At 35.4% G+C, this 27,884-nt stretch overlaps 1 protein-coding gene across 1 annotated transcript in view; it reads left to right on the top strand.

Moving 5' to 3' along the window:
* The first annotated feature begins 625 nt into the window (after window positions 1-625).
* LOC148852514 (protein ROOT HAIR DEFECTIVE 3 homolog 1-like) overlaps window positions 626-27,884 on the top strand; it is a 50,982-nt gene continuing 23,723 nt past the window's right edge. Inside the window, exons 1-12 of the mRNA XM_088945813.1 lie at window positions 626-719; window positions 4,770-4,836; window positions 4,930-5,032; window positions 19,863-19,933; window positions 20,044-20,107; window positions 20,227-20,298; window positions 20,386-20,433; window positions 22,796-22,858; window positions 22,983-23,039; window positions 23,134-23,289; window positions 23,382-23,447; window positions 23,546-23,637. Coding sequence (XP_088801939.1) covers window positions 626-719; window positions 4,770-4,836; window positions 4,930-5,032; window positions 19,863-19,933; window positions 20,044-20,107; window positions 20,227-20,298; window positions 20,386-20,433; window positions 22,796-22,858; window positions 22,983-23,039; window positions 23,134-23,289; window positions 23,382-23,447; window positions 23,546-23,637 — 953 coding nt within the window. The remainder of the gene's footprint in view (window positions 720-4,769; window positions 4,837-4,929; window positions 5,033-19,862; window positions 19,934-20,043; window positions 20,108-20,226; window positions 20,299-20,385; window positions 20,434-22,795; window positions 22,859-22,982; window positions 23,040-23,133; window positions 23,290-23,381; window positions 23,448-23,545; window positions 23,638-27,884) is intronic.

The raw sequence follows: 27,884 nt of genomic DNA, 5'->3' as shown, positions 1-27,884 counted from the left end.
ATTGAGGTAGACACACAAAATTAAGCTCTAAGTTTCCTTACTTGCTTGGTCCAACTCCTCATAGCCCTCGGCTAACTTGATCATTAGCTTTCACCCCTAGGATAAATCCTGGGCCCCTGATGTCTTCTTTGTCTAAACAGGTTGGACCTGTTAGCCTCGAACACTAGAAAGTACATTGTTTCCCTTGGCTCAACATTTGGTAACAACAGGTAGTTTTGAGGTTTTGTTGGTAAAAAATGGTGCTTTACCATTTATGGGTGATCTTAGAGTATTGGAAATGTCCAATATATCAAAAAGTGCATACACAAAATCATCCTGCATATATAAAATTGCATTGTACTTTCTAAGTGAAGTGGTGACGGGTGAGGATAATGGTCTCCTTGAAGGACAGAAGTAGACCAGGGACAAGGGATCAAACGGGAAGCTAAGGCGGAGAGGATAAAGGGATAGCTTGGTAGGAGATTTGATGATAGGGTTAAACAATGACTAGATGAGTGTCCTTCACTGCGGGAATGATCTCTATTTATAGGGAGGATCTCAAGATACTGAAAGGAAGGAAACAAAGGTGCTCATTTTCTACTAGGAAAGGGAATATTGGATTCACTATCAGTCATTAAGGGCACAAATGGGGCTTTGCAACATGTACCTATGGGGATCTATCCAAGGATTGGCTTACCTTTCACTTGGAGATGCTCATAACACGCATGTGCTACTACCTCGTGTGTGCCTCACTTAACTGACTTCTCATTAGACCCACATGGCGCCTTGTCTTGCTTGTCCCCTCAACATTATGTGAGCAAGTGGCATCCAGGTGTAGTTCTCGGCAGACGGTGACATTGTAGCGATTGCAGGTTTGTCGCAGGACCGAGCACAGTTGAACCTTATCACAAGTTCAATTTGGGTCTAGCTCGGCTTGGGTGAAGGATGGGTCCATTGTGTATGTACGGTGAACTGCGAGTTTATCGAAGTCCTACGATGCACTTTATAGGTTCATCACAGAGGATGCAGGTATAAATATATTATATAATTCTATTTTAACTCTCTATAAAGTCTAGATAAGCATCTCTACTTAAGTTTGGAAGTCAAAATCAAAGAACATAATATCAGCTAGTAATTACTAAATATAAAAATACATTAAAACTACAAAACCATCTTAAACATGTTTGTTTATTCTACAATTCTGATAAGAAAATAGATTAATTCCTTTTTTTACTCACATCTTTGGAGCCTCAAAATGAGGAATCCTTTGGGCTAGGATAAAAGGGACCTTGAACAGATGACCTCTCTCCCAAGAATCAAGATACAATGGTGACTGTATTTTAGTCATGGAAGCATTACTTACCAACAACACTATAGACTTTGAATTAGACTCCATAAGCCACTATAAAGTGGGATGTGTTGATTATAAACACTTCTTTATGCTATTATAACTAACATTTCTTTAGACCATAAACACAGTTTTGAGAACATTCATGCAAGAAACTATACTAAAAGGCAACTTTTGTTCATGTGTTGATTTGTATTATATACCAATGGTATCTAATTAAAATAAAATTTCAAATAATTACAAAAGCAAAAAATCAAATAATAGCAAAAGGGAAAAATATATGATTGGTATACACAAACTCACCAAGCACAAGGAATATAGGTATTGATCCTAGACTATTCTTAGTGTAATATCCTACTTTTAAAAAATATATTTCACTTGTGAATTTTGGGGTAAAAATGAAAACTGTCTAATTAATAGATTGATAAAATTAACAGTGAAAAGTTGAACGGTTTGTATTTCTAGAGTAAATATAAACGAGTATAGAAGAATATAGAATGGCTAAAATTGTAAACTTGTCCCTATTCAAACACTTTGTTGTTTATCAATAAAAGAAAGTATCCTGTTTCCCCTAGAAAAAAATAAAGAAAATAAAATTAGAAAAATAAATGTAGAACATAAAATAGATATAGATAGATGTAGAACACAAAACAGATCACAATGTTGTAACCTTTCTATGTTCATATGTTTATAAAATCTTTGTAAGTCTTTTTCTTGCCTTATGTGTAAGGTGAATGGGTGGCGATCTTAGGTTTTTACTAATGTTAAACACTTAGTTGTTTAGATTATATATTAGGCAATTTTACACCAAAAAAAAGTCAGTTAGGTTAAATAATAATGTTATTGAATCTTTTCTAAATGGTTAAAAGACTAGGATGAAATTCTTTGGAAAATTGTCCATCAATTTGATGGTTAGAGGTGGTCCAATTAATCAAGTTGGATTTTGGTCCAATAGATCCTACATTAGATCTACAAATGTACAATGTTCAATTTAGAAATATTTTCCATTAGTTTATTATTTTCATCTAAGCCTTGTCCCAACTATATGAGTCAGCTTCATGGATCCCACTTTGCCATTCCAATTTGTTTAATATCATACCCATTGTTAACTACATTGAAGGGACCTTGTGTTTAAATCATTTTCCACCAGTTTGTCTAAAATAAATTAGGTGCAAAATCACCATGCTTAGAATTCTAAATAGGTACAAAATCACTCTTTGGGGATGATCATCAGACTTCTAACATGATTAGTTTGCCTATTTCTTTGGATACTCCCATGGTCCAAATATGGTTGATCATATTCTCGAATTGGTACTTCCCATTTCAATTTGCAAAAGTTGTAAAAAGTTCTAATCCTTAGCCCCTGATTGATACTCATTGAGACAACCATATAGTTAAAATGGCATCAGCGTTGAACCAAACCACATGTCCATGATACAAACTAGAAGACTCAACAATTTTCAATTCTAATAGCACCTAGACCCACCTTCCATATACCATCAGTGGAGACCAGCTAACACCAAGCCCCAATCTCAAACATATTTAATGGTTGAGAGCTCTTGTTCAAATAGTTGTATTTTTACAAGTTCTTGACAAAAGTTAATCTTATCATTGTTTCTTCAAGTACAATTGACAAATGTGCTTTCATTGAAACAATCAAATTCCTTAGGAAGCTAGTAAAGTATGGTTATACTAATGATCCTTTTCCCCCTAATCAAATAGGATAAGTTTTACTAATATCAAGGATAATGTTCACGATACAAGCATGTAGTCCATGGGAAATTAAATGGTAGAGAGAGACTGACAGAGACTAGATAATAATTTATCCATATACCCTTTTTATACATATCAGATTTCATACTTTTGATGCTTTCTCTTTGTAAGCAAATATCACATTATGGTAAAATTGAAAAGGCAAGACCTATTGCAACTAATCTGTAAGGATAGCATCACTTTCAATTTCATGTTTTAATTAATATCTTCCTTTAAGTTTGACAAAGTGGCTGAAAATCAGAAGTTATAGCCACTGGTTGGTATTTAAGTTTCAAAATTAAAAGTTATATTCCTTATTACTTGCTCGAAGTCACCAGACATCCCCATTGACAACTCACATTGCTCCTCTGCTATTCCAAGTACTTTGCATACCACAATCCTGTAGTTTGATAATGTCTGTCTCACCGCGACATAAACAAGCAATTAGACAAACAAAATTAAAATAACAATAAAGCATTAAAATTGAGTAAAATGCATATTCCAAAATTATTACCCTAAAGTTTTCTAGTGTTGATGTGTAGTCCGGCATTCTTATTATCATTAGGCCTGAAAATTTGAGATTTGGGCAACCAAGCATAACATGTTTTGCAATTTCTACATAAGTTCAACACCAGATTTTGCTGTAGTATAATTTTTCCGATCAATTGATTGATTCACTCATGCATTTTTTATGCAAGTGAGGTAAATAGGGAAAAATAGAATAACCTTCAATGCTTAGAGCCAAAGATTAAAGCCAAAAAAATTGGTTTCCTCAAAATAGAAAACCTAAGGGTTACTGGCAAAAAGAATCAAGGTTGAGGGAGACTCTTATGTGGTCATAGGGCAGATGCTCAAATCTTTCAATGATTCAAGGTAGTTCAGGCACTAGATAAGGGAGGCTAGATCCTAGACCACATAGATGAACAGCTCATTCAGTTGGGTTTCTCAATCGACCAGTTCCTTGTGGACATCCTAGCTTGAGGGAGAGGGTTGAACCCTTTAGAGGCAATAAATGGTTCAGAGATTTCATGAATGGTACCTTCGATCAAGCTCTAAAGAAAACAATTTTCAATTTCATTGATTGATGCCCTAAAGAAGAAGAAGAAGTCTTACCTTTTTCTTCTTTGTCAGAGTTTTTCTCAATGGAATGCACGAAGTAGAAAGAGGCGGGAGTGTTTTTGGCATTTTGCTTTCTCTCTCCCTCCCTCTCTCAAATGCAAGAGGCCAACTTCTTTGTCAGATTTTTATTTTCTTTATTTTAGTTTTCTAGGCAGCGGTCTTTGGAGGAATGCCAGCTCATCTATCTGTATAGTGGTGGTCCTTAAGACCGCTGGTTTAGATAATTTTCTCGTAGTGATTGTAGTCTCTTTTTTTGGGCTTGATTGATATCTTGTGATATATTGTAATCCTGTTTTTTGATTTCTCTCTTATTAATAAAGTTAATTTTCCTTTTTGATCAAAAAATGAAAAGAAAATTAGTAGGATTTTTACTTTAAACTATGCTAAAGACATAAAGGGCTTGTGATGAATTGGATTGGCACCAAAGCCAAAAACATGTTTCTATGTTACTATTGTACATGCTTTAATAAATTATTACCTCTCTATGTGTCAATAGCTTTCTTTATGAATATTCATACATTTTCCTTTTCAAAAAAGCATGATTTTTAAGTTTTTTCATGATTTTGTTTAGGAAAGAGCACACTTTTGAATCACTTATTTGGGACCAACTTTAAAGAAATGAAGGCTGAAATTGGAAGGTGAGATCTTATATTATATTTTATTTTCAACTCTAATAAACTTTCAGCATAAAAATGAATGTTATTTAAATAAAATTTACATCTATTTTCTAGGAATCAAACTACTAAAGGCATTTGGTTGGCAAAATGTACAAATACTGAGCCTTATGCACTTGTTGCGGATTTGGAGGGCAATGATGGAACAGAAAGAGGAGAGGTTATCCCATAACTTTTAAATTACACATAACATATCCATCTCTTTTTGTGAACTTATTCATTTGAAAATTAAATACTTTTTCTTGTTCATAAATTATCTTTCTCCTTTCTACCTTACCTAAGGTCTGTTATATTATTTTATTTTAATTATCATAGAACTTCTTTTAGGCTCAATTTGGGAAAAGTGCAATACAAATATGTCTAGTGGAAAACCATGTATACGGTATTTCTAAACCTTGTATTCGTACTGTATATATTTATATTTGCATTCTTCCAAACTACGCAACAACTAAAATGTAATACAAAATTTTTTTATTTAGTTAACAACTATTATTAAATAATTTTTGGTACTATGATAGTTAATGCTCATCAGGCTTTCAACCTTATTATATTCTTTTCCAGTCACTAAAATATATATCATTTTAAAATAACTACATCTTATAATATGGTACAATATTTTCCTTAATGTAGCAAGTAGTATTTGTGAGTTTCCATATGACATATCCAACATACATGAATTTCACATATTTTTTGGAGAAGAAAAGAAACACAGTGAAGAGGGTAGTAGAAAATTAAAAGAATTTTTTGAAATGAGCAATAATTTTGACAGAAATGATTATTGTACTGATAATATAGTTTACAGAGTGGTAAAACATATTAACATTTATTCATTACTTTCTAAATTTATTAGTACTTATATATGATAATATTTGATATATTATTGTTGATAGATTTTTTTAATCCAAATAATATATAAATAATTATAACCCAAATAAGCAGGTTGGCTAGTGTTCACCTGGGGGGGGGGGTAGTTCGCATAACTATCACACTCCCTATTTAAGCTCATTAAGGGGAAACTAGAGGCTCCTCTTCAGAGAAAATTGTGTCTTAGAGCATTCCACTCTAAGTGTTTCTTAAAAAAAAAAAAGGCAGGATAAAGAGAGAATAAAAGAGAATTTCTCAAGGGAAGATAGAAAATGATAAAAATCTCACTAATACATGTAGGCAAAGGAAAATCCTCTCTGTAAATACTTCCTATATATGTCTTTTGTTATGTATCCTTGTTCCTCTCTCTTTTGTTTCTACTATTAAGAAATGAAATGGAGGGAAAGAAACATAGTGAAAATGAGATTGAGGGTAGATAATGCCAAGGAGCCAAAACCTAAACCTAAGGTATGAAAGGGGAAGGGGGTAAGAGAAGGGGGAAGATGAATGAAGTTTTATTAATGATGTAGAAGGGGATAAGCAATTCAATGCAAGGGGGGTGAGAGAAGAAAGGGAGGCATGTAGGTAGTCAGGGGTTGGGGATAAACATCAATTGAGACCATGCAGATTATTAGTTGGAATGTGAGGGGTTTAGAGAGTGCCACAAAGAGAAGAGTAATCCAGGAAATGTTAAGAAAAGAATCATAATTTAGTGATGATTTAGGTATCCAAAATCTAGGATGTGGATAGCATATGGTTCAAAGGTTTTTTGGGGAGAAAGGAATATTACGTGCTCATGGGGAGCTTTAGAGGGCATCTTAACAATCTGGAGGGATGAAATCGTGTAATGCATCAAAGAATTGGTGGGTAAATACTTAGTGTGTATAAAATCAAGGAACACACAAGATGGGTTTGTATGGGTTCTCACAAATGTATATGGGCCAAACTCTTATAAAGAAAGAACTCTATTTTGAGATGAGTTAGCAAATATTAGAGGACTACAGGATGGATTGTGATGTCTAGGGGGAGATTTTAACATAATCAGGTTTGTGAAAGAATCTGAAGAAGGGCCACCGCAAGCATGGGAAAATTTAATAAGTTCATAAAGGCCTTTGAATAGAAAGATTTCCCTGGGGAGATCAAGATATACATGGTCCAATCTTCAACTTGACAAATTTTTAGTGTCATTAGATTGGAAAGAGCCTTGAACAGATTTGCCAGGAAGAACATTGCCTAGAATTGCTTCTCACCATTGGTCCATATGCTTATTTCGGAGGAGATCTAATGGGGGCCCGATTCCTCCAAGATATGAAAGCATGTGGCTTACCTATCCAGAGTTTAAAGATAGGGTAAATGAGTGATGAACTTATCATATCCAACTTCCAAGATGGGAAGGCCAAAATTTCCCAAAGAAGTTACAAGTGCTTAACGATAAAATAAAAGAGTGGAACAAAATGAAATTTGGGAGATTAAAAGAAAAGAAAGCAAGATTGATCTCTCAAATTGAGAAAATTTAAAAGAAAGAGGTGGATGGTCCCATATCTGATAATGACAAAGACTTGAGGTGGTCTTTGAAGAAGGAGTTAGAGGATATCCCATTAAAAGAGGAAATATGTTAGAAACAAAATTCTGGAGAGAGATGGATCAAGGAAGGAGATGGGAATACAAGATATTTTCATAGCATTATGAATGGCAAGAGAAGGAAGAGCCTAATTACTTCATTATGTGTGGGGGACTCTAAGATCACAGATCAAAATAAGATAGCCAAGACTTTTGCACCATTTTAGAGAAATCTTTCAAAACTACTTAATGAGAGATGGTCAATTGAAGGTCTAGAGTGGGAGGTGTTGGGAGAAGACCAAGTGGAGCTCCTGGAAAAAATGATTTGAGGGGAAATTAAGGAAGCAATTTTCTTGATAGATAGACCTAAAATTAGCTTTTGGATTCAAAGGTGATTTTGTTAGAGTATTCTATGAATCCAATAGCAAGGGTAAAATTAGCTTATGGATGAACTCCACTTTCATACCATTGATCCCTAAGAAAGTGGGTGCTACTCATTCAAGGTATTTCTGACTTATTAGCCTAGTAACTACCATACACAAGATCTTTCAGTTTCAAGGGAACTTTATTCAAGATAAGCAAATTGTGGATCAGATTTTAATTGCTAATGAGTGTGTTGAGGCCTAAAAGAGATTAGGAAAGAAGGGAATTGTGGTTAAGTTGGACTTGGAGAAATCCTACGATCTTGTGGATTGTGAATTTTTAATTAATATTCTCAGAATTTGTAGTTTTGGGGAGTTGTGGTGTAAATGGGTTAGAAGATGCTTGCAATCAAGTCATTATTCAATACTTGTTAATTGTTTAGTGGTATACTTTTTTGAAGGTACTAGAGATCTTAGATTATCACCTTTCCTTTTTGCATTGGTAGATGAGGTTTTGAGCAAATTAATCTATAGAGCGAAAAGGTGACCCATTATCACCCATTATCAGTTGAGAGGGATAGAATTCTGGTTACACACTGGCAATTTGCTGATGATATCCTAGTTTTCTATGATGGGGAATATAGAGATGGGGTGGAAATTTTGAAGTTTCTAGTAAATCTCTTTGAGAGGGTATCCAACCTAAAGATTAATTAGAATAAGAGTTTATTGATAGGCATTAATATTCAAGAAGATATTTTGGGATATATGGTTGATTCCTTGGGGTGAGAGAGATGGGAGTGGCCAATCAAATAATTAGGATTACCTCTAGGTGACAACCCCAAGTTACTCAACTTTTGGAACCAATGGTGGAAAGGTTTGATAAGTGATTAACTGGTTGAAACACAACTATATCCCTTTAGGTGGGAGAGTAACTTTGATTAAATTCACCTTAGTTGACCTTCCTATTTATTAAATGTCAATTTTCAGGATGCCCTAAGTTGTGGTGCAAAAAAATTGAAAAGATTATGAGGGACTTCTTGTTGGAACCTGGGGAAGGAAAGAAAGATCACTTGCTTAATTGGGAAAAGGTAATGAAGTTAAAAGCAAAAGGGGGTTAGGGATTGGAAGCTTGAGATTGAAAAACTAGGCATTGTTAAGTAAATGGCTATGGAGATTTCTGAAAGAGGATCAAAGATTTTCACATAAAGTGGTGGCAAGTGTGCATGGGCTGTGAAACAGTGATTGGGATGTTGGTTGTCTTCATAGAGCTACCATGGCTACTCTTTGAAAATCTATCCATGACTCTCATCCAAACATCTTCAGCCATATCATGTATGACTTGGTCTTAGGTCAGACGATTAGGTTTTGGGAAGATATTTGGCTCGAGGAATCCCCTTTGGAGGAGACTTTTCCCTCTCTTTACACTCTTTCCAATCTCAAAGGTAGACCGGTGTCAAAATTTATTAGTTCGCCTCTCTCCCCTCTTAAGCAGAACTGGAACTAGGGCTTTACTAGAAACCTTAGAGAATTTGAAATTCCTAATGGGTCCACTTTGCTTACATTACTGAATTTTGTGGTTCATAGGGATGGGATGTGGATAATTGGGTGTGGACTCTAAATCATGTTGGGCTCTTCACTTGTAGCCTCCTCTTCTTCCCTTTCTCCCTGTTAATGAAATCTGGTGTTCCCCCATTCCTCCTAGAGTTAGTGCTTTATGTTGGGAAGTATATCACAACTGCATTAACACATGTGTTAACCTCCAAAGGAAGAGACCAAACTAATGTTTATACCTATATTGGTGCTGCACTTCATCTCTTAATCTCCTACCCTTTTGTTGGCTTTATTTGGGATTTATCCGCTACACTTTTTGGTTGCAAATGGCTCCCTCGTACGATCTTGAAAGGATTGTTTAGCCCTTCTAATTGCAATCTTACAAATATAACAGGCGGATTAATGTAGTATACAAGGACAGTAGTGGTTTGGATAGTTTAAGAGGAAAGAAATTTAAGAATATTTGTGGATAAGGATAGGAATAAGGAAGCATTGATTGAGATCATAACCATAAGGGTGGTTCATTGGGTTAAAACATTAGATCTGTTTTTAGACTTTCAAGTTGATGGTTTCTTTAGATCTTAGGTAGCAAATGTTGCTCCCTCTTCTAAAAGGAAGATAACATTAGTGGATTGGTCACCTCCATCAAGTGGTTGGCTGATACTAAATTTTGGTGGGAGTAGTGTGGGCAATCCTGGCCCCTTCAGAATTGGAGGAGGTATTATAGATGAAGGAAATATACGTGTTCTCTTCCCAGGTCCAATTGAGTAAGGTGATGTGGTCTCTGCAGAATTTTGGGCAGCTATTTCTGGAGTTGAGAAAGCCAAGGAATTGAGTATTAAACAATTAATTATTGAAGGCGACTCCAAAATAGTGGTTGAATGGATAAAGAAGGGAGTATCTTGGCATCTAAGGAATTTTCTTAGGCATTTGGCACTCTAGGGACATGTCTGTTCAGGTTAATTGGGTTAGAAGATCTGCCAATAGTTTGGCAGATGGTCTATCTAAGTAAGGGGTTTTAGAAACAGAGTATGTTTTGGGCTCAATTGAAATATGTTTGGAGGTCTAGACACTCGGCATTTGTTGTATTTTCCACAATGTCTTGTTTCTTTGCTTTCTTTTAAAATTATTAAATTCTTCTTATGAGTTATTGATAAAAAAAGGGGGAAAGAAACCAGGTGCTTTTACTTGGTTGATTATTGTCCCTCTATCATTACAAGTTAGGGACTAAACCATCTATGGTCGAATTCCCAAGGGTTGATTATGGCTCCCTTCAAATGAAAATGAAGAACAAAGGGATAAAAACCATCTATAATCAAATATTCAATTTGATCGACTATAATGCCCTTTCTTGTACACAAATTCATCTAATTGACTATAACTAATTGTGAAAAAAGGAGTGAGAAGGAGTTTGTATCAAAAAGAAAAGAAAGAGAGAAATGTATTGTTGTGGAGTTTATCAATTGTACTTTATTTTTCCTCTTCTCATTCTTGTACACTTGATGTAAAAGAGATGCAAATAAAAAGTTCTTCTTAAGAAGTACTCTATTATTCTTTTCTTTTGTTCTATATATTTTTTTCTCTAAGTCAAAATCAAAAGGTGTTCTCTACTTTCTTGTGGAGATGTAATCAAGGGGAACAATATGATTCCTTGAATGGGTCTTACCCATAATAGTAAAAACTCAATCACCTGAGTAACTCAATGGTCAAGTGAGATCATGGTCTTTATAACCATGAGTGCTTGGGTTCAAATCTACACATTCTCAAAAGTATTTCTCCTCCACTAAGAGTAAATTTTGGGGATAAAAAAGAGAATTTATTAAAATTTTCAATAATTATATAGGGAAAAGGTCTTAGGAAAAATTATTTCAAAAGGATAATATAAAATATATGTTGTATCTATACTCATCCCCTTCACATTTAAGCTTATTCTGATGCCAAGTGGATTGACTACCAAAATCATTAGCAATTGACAAAGGGCTTTGTGATATTTCTCAATGATAATAGAATTTCATAGAATTCTTTAAAACAAGCAATTGTAGTTATATCAAGTATTAAATTGGAACTCTATTCTCTAGTAAACACTACTGTTGAGCATTAAATTGGAATTCATATGTTTAAAAATGTGGAGTTCAATTTAAAAAAATGCCTTTAAGTGGTTGCATATATGGCAATAAATCTAATTAATTATGTATAAAGAAAACATGTGGAGTTCAATTTCCCCTTCTTTCATGGTAGAATTTAAAAATGCCTATTCTATGTCCATCTCTGAACACACCAACTATTCTTGAAGGTCCAAGATTACCCATACAACTTCCATCAAAGCTAAGTTTTATGAATCCCCTATCCAGCAAACACTATATTGGATTAGATATTGATCTACTGGATGGTGATTCCGCCACTGCCTTCCATCTCCTGAGAAGATAGACCTAGACAAATTAAAGAATTTACCCATGGATTTTAACCAATGTGCAGTCCTGTAACAACCTTTTCCTTGTCCTAAAACAACCTTGTATTCATTTTTCTTGTACAATCTAGACAATTGCCACCCTTATACATTTCCACATAATCCTACCCCTTTTGTTTGGCCATTCAAAGAATGATGAGATAAATAGGCTTTGAGCGTTATTCAAAAGAGTCCAACTTCACCCAAATAAAGAGAGGAACCATTGCCAAATACAAGTAGTGAAAGAACAAGAAATTAGCAAGTGATAATAGTTCTCACCATTATTGGCCTTACACAAGAAACATCTATGAGGGGATCAACACCACTATGATCTCTTCTTTCGAAGTAAATAACAGGCATTGATCTTTCCATAAACAACTTCCCAATAAAAAGCACTAACCTTGGATGAAATAGACCTATGACCTATCCCAAACCTCCCTAATTTGAAAAGGTTGTGAAGAAGACAAATCAGAAAGGATGAGGCTTGGAGAAATGAAGCACAAGTAAGGGAACCAAAGGGGGAGCAAGCCCAAATTTGGCTATCAAGTTTGGAAGCATTCAGAAAAACAGCATCTAAAAGTTGTAACAAGTTAGAGACATGAGGAGTTTTTGAATCCCTTAAACCCCTAGGGAAACTCAGATCCCAATCAATACCATTAGCATATCTAGAAGGAACAAGGAAATCAGAAACTTTTATTTGACTTATTCTATCTTTCTAAAATGTTCTTTATTCCTAACTTTTGTTTTTCAATCTCTTTAATTTTCTTGAAAAACTCGCTAATTTCCTTCTTCTCAATGGACCAATCTCCCCCACCACTCTTTAACCTGCTTAAAAGCAGGATTTTCCAACCACATATTCTCAAACTTGAAGGGTGATGGGCCTTCAAGAGGAGACTCTTTCTCTATACAAATGAGGCAATGGTTTGAAGTCACTTTGGACACCAAGTAAAATCATCTCTCACAAGGGGGATTTCTTTCAATTCAAGGGAATCAATTAGATCAGTAAATTTTCTGATGTTAGTGGAAATACCCTGATTTGGATTATTTGTTTCCCCTAAAAATCTTATAGCACTGAAATCCCCTTCCAAGAACCAAGGGCCCTCCTAAAGATCTTAATAGCTAATAATTCATCCCAGAAAAGATTTGTATCTCTATATGTTTTGGGTCCATAGACATTTGTTAGTGTCCATTCTCTCCCATTTGAGGATCTTTTGATTTTAATGGAGATTGAAAATTGACCTACCAATTCCTCTACACAATCTAGTTCCTTGTTTCGCCAAATAGTGAGAATTCCCCCTAAAGCTCCCCAAGATGGGGCATAAGTCAAGCTAAGCCCCCTTGATCTCCGAATACTTTTAATCCATTTTCTATCAATTTTAGAGAGTTTGGTCTCTTGAATCATCACCAAGTCAGACTTTTCTAAGAACATTTCTTATTAGCTTATGATATTCATTTAAATGGCTTAAAACTCCCAGGGGAAAATCCTGCACCTAATTGATCTTATTTTCTTATGACCTTTCTCCTACTTTCCTCCTTTTCATGGGCTATTCCATACTTGTGTTTTTCAATCTTACTGTTTCTTACTTTTCAGGAAACATTTGTGTTCCCTTTTTACCTTCAGCTGGTCTCTCTTCTCTTTTCTCCTGCCTTCCTACTTGCTCTAAAGGGTTCTTGTCTAGGATGTGTTTTCTAGCTGAGGGGTAACTTGAACTTGGTCAATAGAATGATATGAAATAACCCACTACTCTCTATACTCTTTCCTACTATCTTGTCTGGCAGGTTTTCTATGATAAGGTTCAAAATTTTCCCCTTCTCTTCCTCTAACTCGATATCAGAACCAACCTCTCTCCCACTCTGAGTGGCAATCGAATTGAAAGCTCTGAGCTGGAAGGTCTTCGCCGGGCTTGAACAAAGAGGGGAGGTAGCAATAGAACAAGAAACAGGAGCAGACAAATTTCGTAAGGGCATAGTGTTAGGGGGCATAAAGGGTAAGAGACTCCCTGTTCCAGGTTGATGCAAGCCAAATAGCCAATCGCTGAGTGCTTCCTTTATTGTAATTTTCCTTGTTCAAAAATACCTAGAATGCATTCGATAGTTGTTCCTCTTGTGCTTTTGTGCTTGGGTCACTGTCGAATCCCAAGTTCCAAGTGCGCACACCCTGACTTTGTTTCTGCATTGGATTTGAATTAATTTCTCTATCAGTCCCAATTAGGCTTTCCTCGAGGATAGGAGTGGTTATTTCCGGTCTCTGAGTGGCGGATCAGAATTTTTGATCAGTGGGGCACACCTCTTAAGCATTTTAAATTCATGAAAAAAGACATTATTAAGTCAAATATTATTTGAGTGGGGGCAATTGTCCCCCACTGGCTTCTACATAGATCTGCCACTGCTAGTATCCCCTTCCAGTTCCAGAAATAGGTTGGATGAATCATCAAATAAGTGTTCTATGCCCAATTCTTCTTCTTCCAAGACTTTTGTAAGCCTTAGAAGAATTGATACTACTAATACTTGAAGGCACATAGTCGTCATTGTTTTCTTCTTGGCGCAGATCTTCCCAGTCACTGTCTGCATCTGAATCATCACGTACTGCCCTGGAAAACTTAGAGTTTGGTCTGTTTGGGATGATAGAATTGTCACTCGAAACTGGATTCCACATAAGGTTAGCAGCAACAGTGTGAAAATCCTCGTCGGAGTTCCTTCTTAGAGCCTGAACCTGGTTCCTTAGGGGTCGGGGGGTTGGTCGATGATAGACCACATTTCCCATCTCCTGACAAACGATGATCAACCTTTGCCTGATCATTGAAAGGGTCACGTGACCTACTGGGTGGCGGTTCCGCTGGGGCCGATTGTGAAGTTGGTCACGACCGGTGGTCTACCCCTTACCGCGGTACCGTCTTTTCAAATGGCTTGAGGGACACCTTTCCTCGACCTGCTACCACTTCAGTGAACGATTTAATTGGGGTCCTTCGATCAAATTTGGATGGCTCAGATTGTTCAGCTTGTCTAGAAGCCTGTTCGCCACGTGTCTTTTCGAGTGCCACGTCATCCTCTTCTTCTACCTCACAATGCCTCCTCCCACAATTGAGCTTCCTGCGACAAGAGAAAGCCAAACGTTGTAGGCGGTATTGTCAATCCTCGACAATCTAGGAATAGCTTCAGACTTAAACCCCCATCAATCTAAGATACGCCATTCTAATTTCCGAAATGTTCGAGTCTTCAAGAGAGCCCCGACAAATGTTTGCAATCTTCTTGAAAGCTTCGACTGACCAAACATTGGAATGGAAGCCCTACGACCTTCACTACCGTGGTTTTTGAGTGCTTTGGACTATTTGCGCTGGGATTCCAACTTCCTATAATCAAGTTCGGTTTGGATTGGCAAAGCATGGATCTCTTCTTTTGTGCTGGCCATTTCGAGTGAGGCTTTTCTATCTTGGAAAGGATTTTTCCGAGAATGGCTTATTTAGAGAACCCAAAATTGGGTGAAATTTGCTCTTGGGGCAATATTTCAAATGAGATTTTCATATGCTAGCCAACCAAAAAGTGGGTCAATGTGATATTGGAGATGTATCTATCCAAAATAAAAAATTTAAATTTGGCAATGTTCGAAGACTATTGGAGATAAAAGAAATGGTTTTCTTATTATTGATGACTTTTCAGAGAAGTCATGGACAAAGAAGATGATGTTGTTAATTACATTCAAGAATGTCTTGAACATATTAACAACAAAATTGAAGCTATTATAACCAGTATATATACTAGTCGATTATGCTGGATAATAATAGAGTGCTAAAGTTTAAATCAAGATAGATGGACAAGAATGGAGGTTTTATGAGAGACAAGCTTTAAGAAAGAAGGAAATAGAGTAGGATGGAGAAAGTGTAATTAGGAATATCAAAGATCAATTTGACATTCATATTCAAGATATATAAATTTTGATGATTATTAATATTACTCATAAAAGTCAACTCAGCTTGAAAATCATATTGACAATTTAAAAATGGAAATATTGGGCAAAAAGGTTAACTTGTAGAGTCCATTCTTGATGGTGATCATTTTATGTTTAAAAGCCTAATAAGGCAAATTCGATTCAAAGAAATTCTCAGAATACAACCATGAAATTACAAACAACTGATATCTAAGGGGGTATTCTGTAGTGTGAATGAGAAATTGGTGGGAGTGGACTAAACCAAACCACACCCTGTAACAGAGACCAATCTACACCACACCATAGTCCATATCTATAGTGGCATTCTGTATTTTTTATTGCATGTATCTCATAAACATTTTATCAATGATATACACAGTTAATCATAAATGTCTAATTTTAAAAAATGCATCAATGAATTAATATTAACCAATAAATATTAATTTTTTATAAAACAATAGTAAAATAATTAAAAAATTTAAAAATATATTTTAAATATTTAAAAATATTATTTTATTGATAAAAATATTAAAAATTTATAAAAATAAAAAATTAAGTAAAATAATTAATATTTTAGATCATACAACCGAAAATGCAACTATAGGAATTTCAAAAATAAAACTGAAGGTGTATTTTTGTGTATCTGTAGTTTGTCTTAGATCACAACCTCTGACCCCTGGTCCTTAAAGCGTGGGTAAAAAATAAACCATGGACGAGACGTGTCCACAAGTTTGCATCCATAAATAGAACATAATACCAAAATCCTTTATTGGATAAAGTCGGGGTAGGTCCCCATACATAAAAAAATACTAACTGAAGAGGGGAAGAAAAAACCGTATTCGAAGACAGTAAACTTAAATGGTGGGCTTTTCCCATCTGACAAGCTTCACACACAAAAGAATGACTAAAAGAACTAGAATAAGGTAAACCGAATTTAGAAATAATGTTTTTCACAACTCTTAAGGAGGCATGACCAAGTTCGTTGATGCCATTATGACAAGGAAGTTTTCTCTCCAACACAAGGTTCCAAGTTTTCTGTCCTCTACTGAACTACTTCAGGAAACTAATAAAGTCCATTTCTACTGGATCCTCTAAGTAAAATTCTCCCTGTATGGTCCTTCAAGACATAAATTTGGATGAAATTTAAAAATTAGATTATTTATCCTTGGTAAATTTACTTACATAAAGCAATTTTTTGGTAAGAGAGGAAACATGAAAAATATTCTTTAGGGTAAACTGATTATCATTGCAAACTTGTAAGTTGTCAACATCTGGCATTATATGATGGGTGGCGCCAGTGTCTGAATACCAAATTGGATCAAATCCAGATCCGACTGTACAACTATTGCAAAGAACACCACTGTGAAAGGTTGCGTGATCTGCTGGATGTGAATTGCTTTCTCCTTGATATGATAAATCAAACCGTTTGTCACACTCCAATGCACCATGGCCTAGTTTGTTACACAATTGACAGACAATGTTATTTTTCTTTGCCATGGCCTTGCCCACGGCCTGAGGGCTAACCTCCATTTCCCCTGCCTCTACCACTATTGCTGCTGCCCTTGTTTTGATTATAGCAATTCTGAGGGGTCTAAAAATTGTTAATAGTATTTTTATTATTCATGGCAATATTCACATTAGGATTTTCATTAGAAAATTTATGTTGTAAAAGTCAGGATTCATGGTTCAAAAGTAATCCAAGAACATCACTAATATTGAGTTGATCTGCATCAGCTTGATTTGTGATGGTTGTAATAAGAGATTCATACTCACTTCCCAAACCAGATAAGTCGTATAGAACCAGATATTCTTTTGCTACTAGTTCTGAAACTGCAGAAAGATTATCTGTGATGGTTTTGGCCTTCTAGACGTAGTCACTGATGGGGAGATTTCCTTTCTTTAGATTTTGAAGTTAGCACCTTAGTTGTAGCACCCTGGATCAAGAATGAGAGGAGAACGATCTTTCTAGAGCACTCCAAACTTTAGTAACAGTGGAAAGAACATTGACTTGTGCTAGAACTCCTTTAGTAAGAGAGGCAACTACTTGGGTGCACTCCAAACTGCACCCAAGTAGTGAAGTCTGGATTCAGAATCCACCTACTGTTGTCATTGGGATCTGATATTTCTGCTAGAGGAGGTTTGGCCGAACTATCAACTAGTCCCATGAGTTTGTGAACTTGAAGTACTAGAAGCAACTGAGCTTTCCAAAGAAGAAAATTATCGCCATTAAGTTTAATGGTGAGATAGTGAGAAATGTTTGGAATCGAACTAAGGTTCATGGATAGAGAAGCATTTTGAAAGAGGGTTGAGTTCGAGCTCATTGCTTTAGAAGCAACAGAGGTATTGTAGGCCATAGGCTCTAATACCAAGTTAAAGTTTAAGAGAAGGGTCAAATTTCACTATGATGAATAATTGTACATGGCTGAATATTTATACAAAAATAATAAAGAATAAATTAGAAACAGTTACAAGAATAGAAACAAAGAAATAAGGAAAGATCTTCAGTAGGAAACTTGCTAAGAAGAGAGTTTCCTTTTTGCTCTAATTGATCTCTCTTTGGTAAGAGTCCTCTATAGCTAGTATTTTTTTTGCCAAGAAGATTAGATCCTTTTTTGATAGGAGATCTAGGGCTCCCTTTGTTAAGAGTACGAGAGCTCTCTTTAGTAGGAAGACTGGAGCTTTCTTTGGTAAGAGTGGAAGAGTTAGGACTGGCCGACCTAGAGTTGGCCAGCTCTTCAATACTGAGCAAGTGGGGGGCCCATCCTTATTACCAAGGGAGGATGGGCAGATTCTAGAGGAGTTAGGCAGATGCACGGGTTTGGAGACTGCAAATTGTGAGCCGACTAGAGAAGAAAGGACTGAGGCTAGGATGACGAACAGTGTTAGGATAGCAAACATGTTAGGACTCTCGTTCCTGAGTGGAGAGTCCTGTGCGAGAGAGGCGTTTCAGTGTTTTCAAGAACAACTTGAGGAAGTAAGAGGATTGGAGCAGGTTAGATCGGATAAAGAGCCAAAGGAGGAATCTGCTTTCTTCTTGTTGATGAAGAGGAGGCTTTCAAGTTGGGGGGTTCCTTGGGAGGAGGAAGTTACGAGTTTTATGTTGACTACGCATTTAAGGTGGACAAAGAGTTGAGAGGGAAAAATCTTGCAGGCAGAGGCAGACGGGGAAGGGGTGGAGCTAGGACGTTGTTTCTCATGGTGGGTAAGGATGGCTTTGAGTTGGGTAGGAAAAGTGAGTAGGAAATCCCAAGTGTTTGAGTTGAATAGGTGTTAGAGAAAAGGTTTTTCTCTCGTTAGTGGGAGTTGGGATAGTGGTAAGTTTTGTATCTTTTAGAGGTCAAAGGTCTTGAGAGTTTTTTGAGCTTCTGTCTGGTTCTAGTATTGGGCTCCCTAGGCTGAAGGAGCGTATAGTTCTTTGTCTGTTTTTTGGGTCCCAATCTCGGGGGCCCAATTGTATCTCCTTCTATTCTCCCTCTTTTCAAATTTTAATAAAATTTTCTTTTCTTACGAAAACAAAAGTACAGAGTTTGGATCTCTTGCCCACAAGAATCCAACCCACCTTTACCCGCAGAGTCGTACATTGTGAATATCTCCCATATTTATGTCTTACCATTCATGGGAAGATGTTCCCAATGTACTGTAGTATCATGTGGGTAAACGTGGTAAGGATTCTTGTGGGCAGAAGATCTGGAGTCATAACTACAGGGGCATAATTGAAGATTCTACAATTGATACATAATTATTGGGTAGGTGCAGAAATATGAAAAATTGCATTAATTAAAAAAACTGTTGAAATTATGAGTTTTGGAAACTGCAATGTGGCTTCCAAAGCCAAGAGTTATGTCATCTGAAATGGTAATGATTTATAGTGTTAAGTTAAATAAAAAAGAAAAGCAAAGAGAGGAGAGAAACAAAAAAGAGAGTCTAGGAACAAAGGTATCAATGAAGAAGGAAGAGTGTGTTGTCTCTTCTTTGGCTAAGTTGCTTACTACTCTATAAAGGCCCATATAGGCCATAATCTTTTCAATATTCATCTCTTGTATTTGTTTCATTCTAAAATATTATAGTGAATTAATATGTTAAATTTGTATGATGTCTTTTCGTAGTCACCATATCTTTACAAATAATTATCTGTCTTATCCTATCTTTCTACTATACATATCTATACCTTATATTGTATACCATGTATAAATGAAAACAAAAGTAATCTCGAAAGATTAATTAGAACATAAGGTTTCTCATCATTATTGTTCAAGATATTTAAACAATCTTATTATTATAGAGTGATACTGCATTTGAGAAGCAAATTGCCCTTTTCGCTCTTGCAATTTCAGATGCCGTGATCGTTAACATGTAAGTTATTTGTTTAGAATTGACGAATCATCTGTAACTATCTTGTTGTTAAAACAAGTGATCTCGTAAAATTTCCAATGATATTAAAATTATACGTCATTATATTTTAGGTGGTGTCATGATGTTGGGCGTATACATGGTGCAAATACGCATCTTCTAACGATTGTATTCCAGGTTTTTCTTTTTATTTCTTTTCTTTTCTTTTGTCTCTATATGAACCCCTTGTCCAAGTGACTACGCTAAATATTTTGATATTGAATTGTTATATTTTTTATGATGGTGTATGAAAATAGGTCATGATGCAGTTGTTTAGTGGAGAACTACATAAACGAACTATATTTTTTATTTTACGTGATAAGACCAAGGTATGTTCCCCAGTTCCTAATAATTTCCTTGAGATTCATGTAGTCTTGGTTATCTAAACTTTTTTTTTGTTTTGTTTTTTTGCACAGACTCCATTGGATATGCTAAAAAAACAAGTGAATGATAATGTAGAAAAGGTAGTTTCTCTTTGTATTTATCAATCTTTATTGTAAGTGAGACCTGCCACCCATTGTCTTTGCCATTTCGCTAAATATGTTTTATCAATACAAATTACTCTAGCTGATCCAAGTTTTAACATATTATTAAAAGTTCTGTTAATATGATATGGAAATTTTGTTTTCTATAAATGGACAGTAGTGTAGTACTAATATTTTCTCCTTTTCCAAGTTCCAATCTAATAGCCACCAGGGCGTTTTAAATGAAAAAAGTTGTAAGAGGGACAAACTCAAATCTCTTTTAAGACTTCAACCTCTCTTTATATTTCTCTTGTAATTATTGAGACTTCCCCTTCTCTATTTAAAATGAACTAAGACCACCGCTATTAGAGTTATATCTAACTGAATTATTCAAAAGTCGTTTTTTTGCCATTACAGATTCTTCAAATTTTCAAAACAAATTTGTCTTACCAAAAATCATGGTGGGCATTTGTCTTATTTTTCCTCATAACCAAATAGTGTAGCATTTCTAAATACTATTAATGCACAATTTATGTTGCTAGATAAGAGAAATCAAAGTGGAGAATAAAAAATGAGTATAGTTGTCTCGATCAAATTCTAGTGGTTACGGTGAAATCCATGCCCACATTAATTGTCTCAGCTCTCTTAGCTACAAGCAAAATTTGTAATGTCCTTAACTTGCTTCATTATCAGATTCCCATGATTTATTTTGACCCTTTTCTTTTTTCTACTATGGATGCCTATCTATGATTTCGTCATCTGTAGAAACATGAAAACAAACATACACTAGGGAAACAAAGAAATGGAGATACATAGAGAAGACAATCCAATAAAAGCCAGTTACAAGGAAAGAAGTGTTTACATAGGTTTTGAAGAAAAAAAATTGGAAAAGTTATATAGGAAGGCCTTCAAGCCATAGCCCCCCACCATTTAAACATATGGCAATCTGTTGGTTGTTCACATTTTCAAACAGACAACCCACTCCTCATATACATAAATTGTTTTTGACTATATTTAAAATTTTTAACTCAGACATGTGGCACTCTAAGTAGGGGTGTCAATTGGACTGGATTTGGTCCAATCTGGTTCAGTCCAATGTGAGTCCATTATAAATGGACCTGGTCCAATCCAGTCCGATGTATATTTTGGACCATTTTGGACAGGTCCAAAGACTATCCAATCTGTTCAAATTCCTGTTAATTTAGATAAGTTTCAACTCAAACCTAGTCCATTGACACCTATGTTCTTATCTTTTATCAATGGACTAGATATTGACTCAACCCAACATAAATTCATTATGGATGGGCTGGGTCCAATCCGAAATGTCATATTGGTCCGTCCAGTCCATCCAAATTCAATATGTCTTATTGGTCCGTCCAATCCGTCTATATGGATTTTGATTTGTACGGACTCCAACCCAAAACTGGTCCATTGACACCCCTAACTCTAAGACAGGTGCCATACATTTAATAATAGCTTTTTTTAGAAATACATGAGAAGTAGGAGGCTCCCATTCTCGTCCATTCCTAAAAAAATGCAGGAAATATAGAAATAGTTATCCACAACCACTTCTACCTACAACCATTAGTTAGTTTTATTTGAATTTCAAATATAAATATAATTATTAGACAATTAGTGAAACTCAAATAAAATAATATTACTGTAAAAAACAAAAACAAAGAGTACAAACCAAAATGATACATATGTGACTGCTCACATAGATAAAATACATTAAGTCTCTTAAATCAAATAAAAATCTATCAAAACAACAAATGAAAAACCTAACCTAAATTTTTAATATAAATAATTTAAAAAGTTGAAATTTTAAAATAGTTGCCTCATACTGAGTACGGGAGTCATGCCTAGTTAAGATAGAAAGTTGTATAAGATTTAAACTTTCTTCAACTCCTCCATTTTGAACAAAGTTCAATCAACCAATGCTCCCCCAATTTCTTTTTCTTGTTCTTTTTATTCATCTTCCTCTGATCCTTTTTTATCACTTTCTCTTCTCCTCTCTCTCTTTCCCTCTCTCCCTTGGTCTCTATTACAATCGTTGAACATGGAACTTGATTGACTAAGGTCACATGTAAATAGATAGCTAGATGAGGGGAGGTCTTTGTCCCATGAATTGCCCAAAAGGGGATGCCTAACTCCATTTTGAAAACACAGAAGGTTTTAATATTAAGGTGAAAGATCAAGGAAAGTTTAAGTCTTTTACCCAATATAAAATCTATAGGCCAATCTCCTAACTCGTCAAGTAATCCAATCAGTTTTAACATACTAAACACTATAGTGATTACACCAACATTAGATTTTCTAACAATTATTACATTGATTAATTACATAATTACTTTGTTTGCAGATTTGGGATTCTATTCAAAAACCAAAACTCCTTGAAGGAACACGATTGAATGAATATTTTGATGTATGACATCTCAAACTTTCTCAATTTATACATAGTTGCTCTTTCTTATTCACTACATAGATCTAGATGCATATGGGTTTTAATGTCAAACTTTATTTATTTATTTATTTTTTTCTGGGGGCAGGTTCAAGTTGATGCCCTATCCAGTTACGAACGTGAAGAAGAGGAATTTAAAATTGAGGTATATTAGATGTTGCATTGGAAAAGTTGCAAGTATGATTGGGATTTTGGGGACATTCATTTCACTAAGGTTCCATTCATTGATAATATTGAAGGTTTCTAGTTTAAAGAATAAAATCTTCCAATCTATAGCCAAGGATGGCTGCCAGTCTCGATATCTTGGGGTTGATGCTGCTACATTTTCAATAAGTGTGGAGCAAATGTGGAAAACTATTAAGGAGAACAAGGAGCTTGACATTCCTGCACACAAGGTGATATTGATGCATAATCTTCTAGTGGAATTAGCCAATAAGAGATGTAGATTGTGCTTTGACATTTATATTGTTTGTCCTTTTAATTGTAGATTATGGTTTCTTCTTTACGTTGTGATCAGATTGTGAATGGAAAGTTTGAGTCTTTAAAGAATCAGGTATGCATGTTCATTATTTAAAACTTGTTTTTGTTTTATAGATTGTTACATAGATTGACAACATGGCATACCAATTAATATTCTTGAAATTATTGTAGGATTGGGTTAAATTGCATAAGAATATAATGAGTCTAGATCCAAGCTTGTTCCGGGAGAAGCTCGTTACAATCCTTAATACAAGCCTATCGCAGTAAGTCATTTTTCAAGTTTATACTATCGGAATCAAATAATTATCCTATTATTCATAATGATGTAATTCAATAGAAACTTAAACTTTTAAGCATGGTTCACATTACGTATAGCATTCATAAATATCTGTTTGCAAATTTTATGGTATAATTATGTTTTGTAATACTAGTGAAATTACTATAAGCTATGAATGTTGCAAACTGAGACTATAAATAAATGTTGTATACCATTTATTCAATATTTATACTTGAAGTATACAGTTTTCCAGGGTGCACATATTAAATGTTCAAGATTTATTGTATTGTAATGCTGTTCTTGATAATTGAAATTTAATTCATTAATCAAAAGGATAGATCAGGTACAATATCCCTAAGAAAGGTGCGAGGTTGTAGCCTTTCTCAAAACAGAAAGGCTGCATTGTAGTGCTTTTGTGATATAGGTATTACAAACCACATTTTTTTTTAAAGTATAATTGCTTATATTTGTCTCATAAACACATATAAGGAGTTTTTCTTCTTTTTTTTTTTTATTTTTTGAAAATAAACCTCAAGCTTAATCTATTTAACAATAAAATAGAGTAATTACATATCGATGGATTCCTCAGATATAAGAGAGTTAATACAATGAGGAGGATATTTAGACCGGCTTACACATCTATTCAAGGATATAAGGAACTTTTAAAAAAGAAAGAATTCACAAAATGCAATTTGTACAATATGCTTAAAATGCAATTAATGTTATATATGTATATTTATAGACAAAACTATAAATATACTTTATTTCCATTCCTTTCTCAAGCAATGTAGAATAAGGAATCTTTCCATACACTTAAGAGTGGGAAGAGAAAAAGTCAAACATGAGAAAGAGAGAAGAGAGATTTTTGAAAATTTGAATCTCCCTCCAACACCCTACCGCCTAGAGATTCCACCATTTCAACAGTGGGGATCACAACTTCTTGGCTTTTCTTCCTTCGAAGTCTCCCTATAACTCATCTTGTCATATCCCTCCAGATCATTGTATTATTTTGGAATTTGTTTCTCTCTGCCCTGTTCTCTTTCTATCCTCCAACACACACAACATTTTTTTTATGTTATCACCAAATATTTCCATGTTTGACTTTCATGCTTTTCCTCAATTCAACTTTAAACCTTTTTCCAGCTAGTCCCACTACACTTTTCCAACTCTGTTTTTTAATGGAGAATGTCATCCCATCCATGGAGCCCTTCAGCCATCCAATCACCTCCTTAATTATGAAAATGGTGGCTCTCTTCTTCTCTGATATTTAACGTCCACTTACCATTGTTTCTACTTTCTTCGAAATAGAACTTCTTAGCTTCGATATCCACTTCTCTCCTCCATTTCACTGTTGATGAGAAACCTTCTTCATCCTCCATTTTCCACACTTGTAATTTTTCATGGATTGGTTCTACCAGTCATCTCAAAAGAAATCAGTACCCTGAAGTCAATCTACCTACTAACCTATACCAACATGTAGTAATACTATATTTTGCTTTATTCAAAATTCATTTACTAGGGGGCATTCCTATTTTGGATTTTGAGAGGGGGGAAAGTTGGTCAATTGGATTTTGGTTCGCATTGGCCAAGAATCTCATGTTCTTTTTTCAGAGTAATTTGGTGACCTGGGAAAGTTTATTTTCCTGGGTACCACTTATCCAGATAAGTGATACCCATCTCCTAAGTGGGTAAATAACTTTTTCACTTGAGGGGAAAGTTTCAAAAACTTGAATGGGACAAAAATAACCATTTTATTAATGAATTTTTATGGTTAAACTAGTCATTTCCTTTTTTACTTGGGAAATAAAAGAATATGGATAAACACATTTATTTGGGTAAGTGTTTCCCAGAAAAAATTTACCCGGATAATTGCATTACCCAGATAAATAACTTACTGAAAAGAGAATGGGCCATTACTGTATTCAAATGGAGCCCAATATCAAACTCAAAGGAATTATTGTTGAAGATGATGTGCTGGTGCGTGTCATAGGTCTGTTGTTCGATTTCTAGAAGCAAAAATGGTGGAGTGTATAGCTTTGATGTGTGGAGGACAATTAGAAGGAGCTTATTGGGGTGAAGGTCACTTTGTGGCTGTTTTGTTAACTGGTGTGAATCAAAAGAGATCCTGAGAAAAGTAGAGATAAGAACTGAGGAGTACTTTGCACTACTTTGTCTGGTTTGCTCCATTGAGGCTAACTTGTAGAAGGAGGCTTGCATTGAGGGAGTTGAGAAGGCTGAAGATGTCTTACATGGTTTATTGAGATTGGATAGTTCAAATGCAAAGGAAAATTATACTAAAAAAGGCCAACGTTTCTTGGGAAACCAAAAAGACTCGGGGCAGGTGGAAGGTCAAAGGAGTAGAGAGCAAGAAAACCCACTAACAAATGGCAGAACTTTTTTCACTGGTTGTTGTAGGTAGAGAGCCAAAAGTGATGTGGATTATAAAGTGGGGGGCACGAAGCAGAGAAGCCAGGTTGGGCGTAGTTGAAGCAATGAGCCCAAGGCCACCTCCAATTTTATTGGTCAAAGGCTGCAAGCCTGCAACTAATTTAACTAATTTGAACTATTCTTTAGGCGGGTTCGATAGAAGCTTAAAGCCCAAAGCTAATGGGCCAGAGGACTTCTTAAAGTGTCATGTTCTCCTTCGAGCATAAAGAGAATTGATCAACAGATAGATGACAACAATGACGGTTTTGAAAGTAAATTTGGGTAATGTGTGTGTATATATATTATTTCCTAGAAACTTAGTACACAATCACAAACACCTTAAACCAACCAATTCAAAGCATTAAAGCCTCTTTAACTAAGGAAGAACCAGCCCTTTAGTCACTTGTCTTGAAAAGGAGTTCTCAACTCCTAGGGCACAAAACAGAAGCGTGAATAGTAACTAACGATTAACGAATTCACAGCTTTGATACCATATTAAAGTTTGTGAATAGAAGAGAAAGAGGAGGAAAAAAGTTGGGAAACCTTTCTTACGTAGTAGAAAGCAAGAAGGTTGGAGGAAGCAGAAAAGTGGATTTCAAGAAAGGAATAGGAACTGTGTACACCTTCCCCTCGACCTGCACTGTAGTTCTATTCATAAAATATGCAAAAGTTACAAAAATGCCCCTGTTAGGTAATTCTTAACAGGAGAATACTATATTAGATAAAAGGACTAAAATGCCCTTTTAGGCAAACATTTCAGCAGAGAACAAATAGCTTGTAAGACCTGTTGTGTGCCCACGAAATAGGAAGGAATAGTGGTACATGTAGATTTGATGGGCACTTCTCTCATGCGAGAGGCAATTGGCTTTTCAGTTCTTCAATTTATTTTGACATTTTTTCGATTTTAAATCTCCGATTTGAGCATGTACTTCCTAGGGCTACAAGTCAGGTCGGGTTAGGTTGGGTTAGATCCAGTTGAGGCCAACCCTAGCCCAATCCTAAACCTAACTAAATTACGTCAACCTTAACCTAACCCAACCCAACCCAAAGTCAATTTCGGGTTGGATTGGGGTCGGGTTGGGCCCAACCCAATCTTCTTCCCATCCCTTTAAACCTCATAGAATTTCTCAATTTTAGGTCTTACTCAATTTTCACTACATATATTAATCGTATGTTTCATTAGTATTTGTTTGTTGACGTTTCTTTTATTCTTTTGATACAAAATTCAAAAAAACAAGTGTTAAAAATGACTATAGTCTATTATGAGTTATGACTTATGGAAAAACATAAAATTTTCAAAAAACATAAAATAATGTTATTAAGGTTTTAGTCTTTTTGAATAAAATTAAGGTGTTGTTTGATTGCATTTTTTAGATGTCTGAATCTGAAAATGCTACTTTTCAGACCTCACCCCTTGTTTGGTTATACCTCTTAAATTGGGTCTGAAATTAATTTTCAGATCTGAAAATCACGGACCTTGGACTAGCTCCTAATGCATTCAAATGTGTTTCAAAGCCGGCCCAATGTCCAAAATATCCTTACATTTTTTCATAAATGACCCAAGTTACCCTTGATACCCCAAACCCAGAAAACCAAAACACTCAACCTCTCTCTCTTTCTCTCTGACTCTCTCTCCACCTTGTCTTCCTGCCAACGACTCTCTCTCTCTCCCATGTCTTCTCTCGCTCTCTCTTGCTCTCTCTCTCTCTCTCCATATCTTCTCTTGCTCTCACTCTCTCTCATTCTCTCTCTCTTTTCCCCCTGTATCCCCGCCACCACCGCTACAAGTTGCAGCAGTGACTTTCT

This window comes from Nelumbo lutea, chromosome 5, assembly GCF_056320005.1.
Source record: "Nelumbo lutea isolate HS-2025 chromosome 5, American lotus-T2T, whole genome shotgun sequence".
Taxonomy (NCBI): domain Eukaryota; kingdom Viridiplantae; phylum Streptophyta; class Magnoliopsida; order Proteales; family Nelumbonaceae; genus Nelumbo; species Nelumbo lutea.
Note: the sequence above shows the minus strand (reverse complement) of the source record. Positions and strands in the feature narration are given on the sequence as shown.